Source organism: Atta colombica, unplaced genomic scaffold, assembly GCF_001594045.1.
Source record: "Atta colombica isolate Treedump-2 unplaced genomic scaffold, Acol1.0 scaffold126, whole genome shotgun sequence".
In the NCBI taxonomy this organism is placed as follows: domain Eukaryota; kingdom Metazoa; phylum Arthropoda; class Insecta; order Hymenoptera; family Formicidae; genus Atta; species Atta colombica.
The window spans coordinates 5,144,198-5,147,441 of record NW_017259213.1 but is presented as its reverse complement, the minus strand read 5'-3'; the positions used below and the strand labels follow the sequence as shown (position 1 = coordinate 5,147,441).

Here is a 3,244-nt window from a genome sequence, read left to right as displayed (position 1 = left end):
TATGTAATGATAGCGCAAATAGTATTACGAATCTCAAAGTGTTCCATTGATTTCTTTAATTACCTAAGGAAAGTTCTATGAACATAAGAGGCCATCCGGCGGTGATGAGCATCACGATGAATGGTATCAGGAAAGCCCCGCCGCCATTCGAGTAGCAAAGATACGGAAATCTCCAGACATTTCCGAGACCCACGCTATATCCCAAAAGAGACAAAAGAAAATCGAATTTTCCTGTCCAAGTTCCGCGTTTCGAGTGTTCGTCTTCGCCACTCTGCAAGGGTGCTTGACTATTCGCTATTGAATATTTATTCTCGTTCTAAAAAAAATCAACAACTATATTTTAATAATACTTAATAATTTTAAACGCTTCACACATTCTCACGATATACTACTACGCGTGATATACTATCTAAAATATTTATTAAGTAAGCTTTACTTACATCCCAGTCCACGTAAGGACGTAATCTTGAAGATGTTTCTTCCATTCTTTAAACATATGATCTTTTGATATGATATTTCCGTGATATTAATTATTTCTTTGTTTTCTCGATTACCACTCGCGCTCATAAAATTCAATGTAAATTATTAATTTTCTTTGATGAGCAAACTTTTTATGCATCTATTTCTTGTTCTGTGTACAAGTTTTTTTACTGAATATTATTTTGTTACTGATTACGTTACTGACTTAGCTTCATTAAATTTATCTACCATTGAACACAAAAGCCTATCTTCATTTATCATAAAGACTACAAGAAAACAAAACTTTCTTACGAACGATACATTCGCATCCTTTTTTATTATCTCTATGTTTAAAATCATTGTACACTGTTAAACACTAATTGTGCTCTAATCGTTATTATCGCGTTAACTATTACATAAATGCATATTCATTCAATCATGCAATTGATACATACATATGTAAACGGTAAAACTTTTTTCTTTGATTGAATTAAACAAAAATTGCGTTTTTGACTTATTCGCCAAAGAAAAATAAACTACAAACAATTGCGCGTGTTTATTGGGATTTTAAATCTAGAGTGAAATCTCGCACAAATTTAATTATGTACTTAGTATTTATGTATCAACCTTATAAATATCGTTTTTTTAGAAATGCAAAAAATTAATTATGTAATTTTAATTGCTTATGATTGATTTAGAAGCTTTAAATTAGCATCTGATAACGAATAATTACACGTTTAATATCGTTTATATTCGTTAATTTAGCGTAGAATATATCGGTATAATAATGTATGCAGATACTAAAAAAAATATCAATAAGAAAAGATATATAAAATCTATAATAGATAAAAAAAGCTTTGCATATGTGTCGAACATGCACATTAATTGAAAATGCAATTATATAATAAAAAGACATATATCTCTTTTTTATATTCTTTCTCTCTCTATTTAATAACACATCAAAAACTCTTCAACATTAAAGAAAAACAGCTCTATACTTTTTCCAAATCAATCTATTGGGTTAAAGTTCAGATTCACCAACTTTAACTTTATAAAATTTATATTCCTTTTGTCATTTTTTAATCCCGATTTCGGACAAAGAATCACTTAGACTAACATTAAAATTGAACGATGACTAATATAAAAATGAATAAATCAGTCATCCATGAATCCCGATCTAAAATAACACTTTTATCTTTATCATCCAAAATCGTACGTTCATATTTGTATCCATTTAAATACGCCGAGAACAAGTTGAACAACATCGGTTATCATATAGTTGATAATTGCCGACAGCACTGACCTACCTTAACAGTGTAATTCGCCAAGGTCAGACTTGTCACTTGTATACTTATTATACAACAAGACCGATGAGTGGCAGATCCGAACCATAGTTACAAGAGTAACAGGAATCAGAAGTTCAGAAAGAAAGAATATAAGAAGAAAATGAAAAAAGGTACAAGATCGAAAAGAAAAAAAAAAAAGACCAAAGATGAATAAACACAAGCGAATGAATAAGTGTATGTGAAAGACTGATTGAGTAGCGCGAGAGCGATTCATGCCCGGGCAGCTGATCGGCCTGTCTGACTGATTATAGGATAGCTTTTGCTACATGCCCTCTTCGCCTCTCCAGAGAACTCAACCCTCGACACTCTCCTCATTCTCCTCATTCTCCTGTTCTCTCTCTCTCTCTCTCTCTCTCTCTCTCTCTCTCTCTCTCCCCCCTTCCCTCTCCCTCTCCCTCTCCCTCTCTTTTTCTCACCCACGCATTAGGAAACCGAGACCTGTCGAGCTCCATTCTGGATCGATCGATATTACTGCTCCTGCGAGCTGCTCTGTTCTAAACCTTTGCATCCTCTCTCTCACTTTGGCCATCCTTTCGATACCATATGATTGGCCCAGATTTACCCTCAGGGAGAATGATGTAGGATTTGCATCTATCCTTATGGGTTGATCGCGTGGGAAACATAGAGATTAAAAACAAGAATATCAATTTTGATATGATTTTCGATCGCTAAGTACTTCATCGTCTACTGACACTTGCAGACTTTCTTTTAAACATTTTCCATTAGTACTAATAATGAGATTAAAATATAAAAGAGAAGATTAAAAATTCTTCTTAGTGGTTAAAAGTTGAGTTTTATTTTCCTTCTGATGCAAAATGAGGAATTTATTAAGTTTTTTGGTGATATGTACATACATATATATATATATGAGACATGATTAGAAAACTGATCATTAACCATTAATCAAAAATTGTAATTGTTAATTGTTCATTTGAATAAATTCTAGGCAATTTTAGAATACCGGGAAAGTACATAAGAATTAAAAAGAACAGCATAATTTAGTGTTCCATTAATCATCTTACGTAACGTTATTGAAAACAATTTACTTTAATTTCTCGCAGAAAGTCGTCGACGTATTGATTTCCGATGAGTAAGTGTCATCAAATAGAATCCACTTGTTCTCCTGAACAATGAGCGATGAGATTTTTCTTGTGTGCGAATTGTTATTCTCGCAATTCATCTTCTTTCATGCATTACTTTTACATAAACGCACGTAGAAAATTTTTCTTCCATTGATTTGATATTTATATAAACAAATCCAATCTGACAGTAATTTCCTGTCACATCTTTTTACGAGAATTTCAAGTGCGAATAATAGAAAATATTAAAGATCTCCATGGATCAATGAGCTGATGGAATTCGACCCAATCTTATTGTAATAAGATAATACGATATATTCATACAAATCGCATTTTATGAACAATATATATATATATATA

General features: G+C 32.1%; 1 protein-coding gene across 1 annotated transcript in view; it reads right to left on the bottom strand.

The window, feature by feature from the left end:
- The window catches only part of LOC108684095 (sodium- and chloride-dependent glycine transporter 1-like), a 4,829-nt gene extending 2,919 nt beyond the window's left edge, over positions 1-1,910 (bottom strand). The window contains exons 1-3 of the mRNA XM_018188184.1: positions 1,767-1,910; positions 441-486; positions 59-316 (exon numbers count right to left, since the gene is read on the bottom strand). Coding sequence (XP_018043673.1) covers positions 59-316; positions 441-485 — 303 coding nt within the window. The 5' untranslated portion in view covers position 486; positions 1,767-1,910. The remainder of the gene's footprint in view (positions 1-58; positions 317-440; positions 487-1,766) is intronic.
- Positions 1,911-3,244: the final 1,334 nt, after the last annotated feature.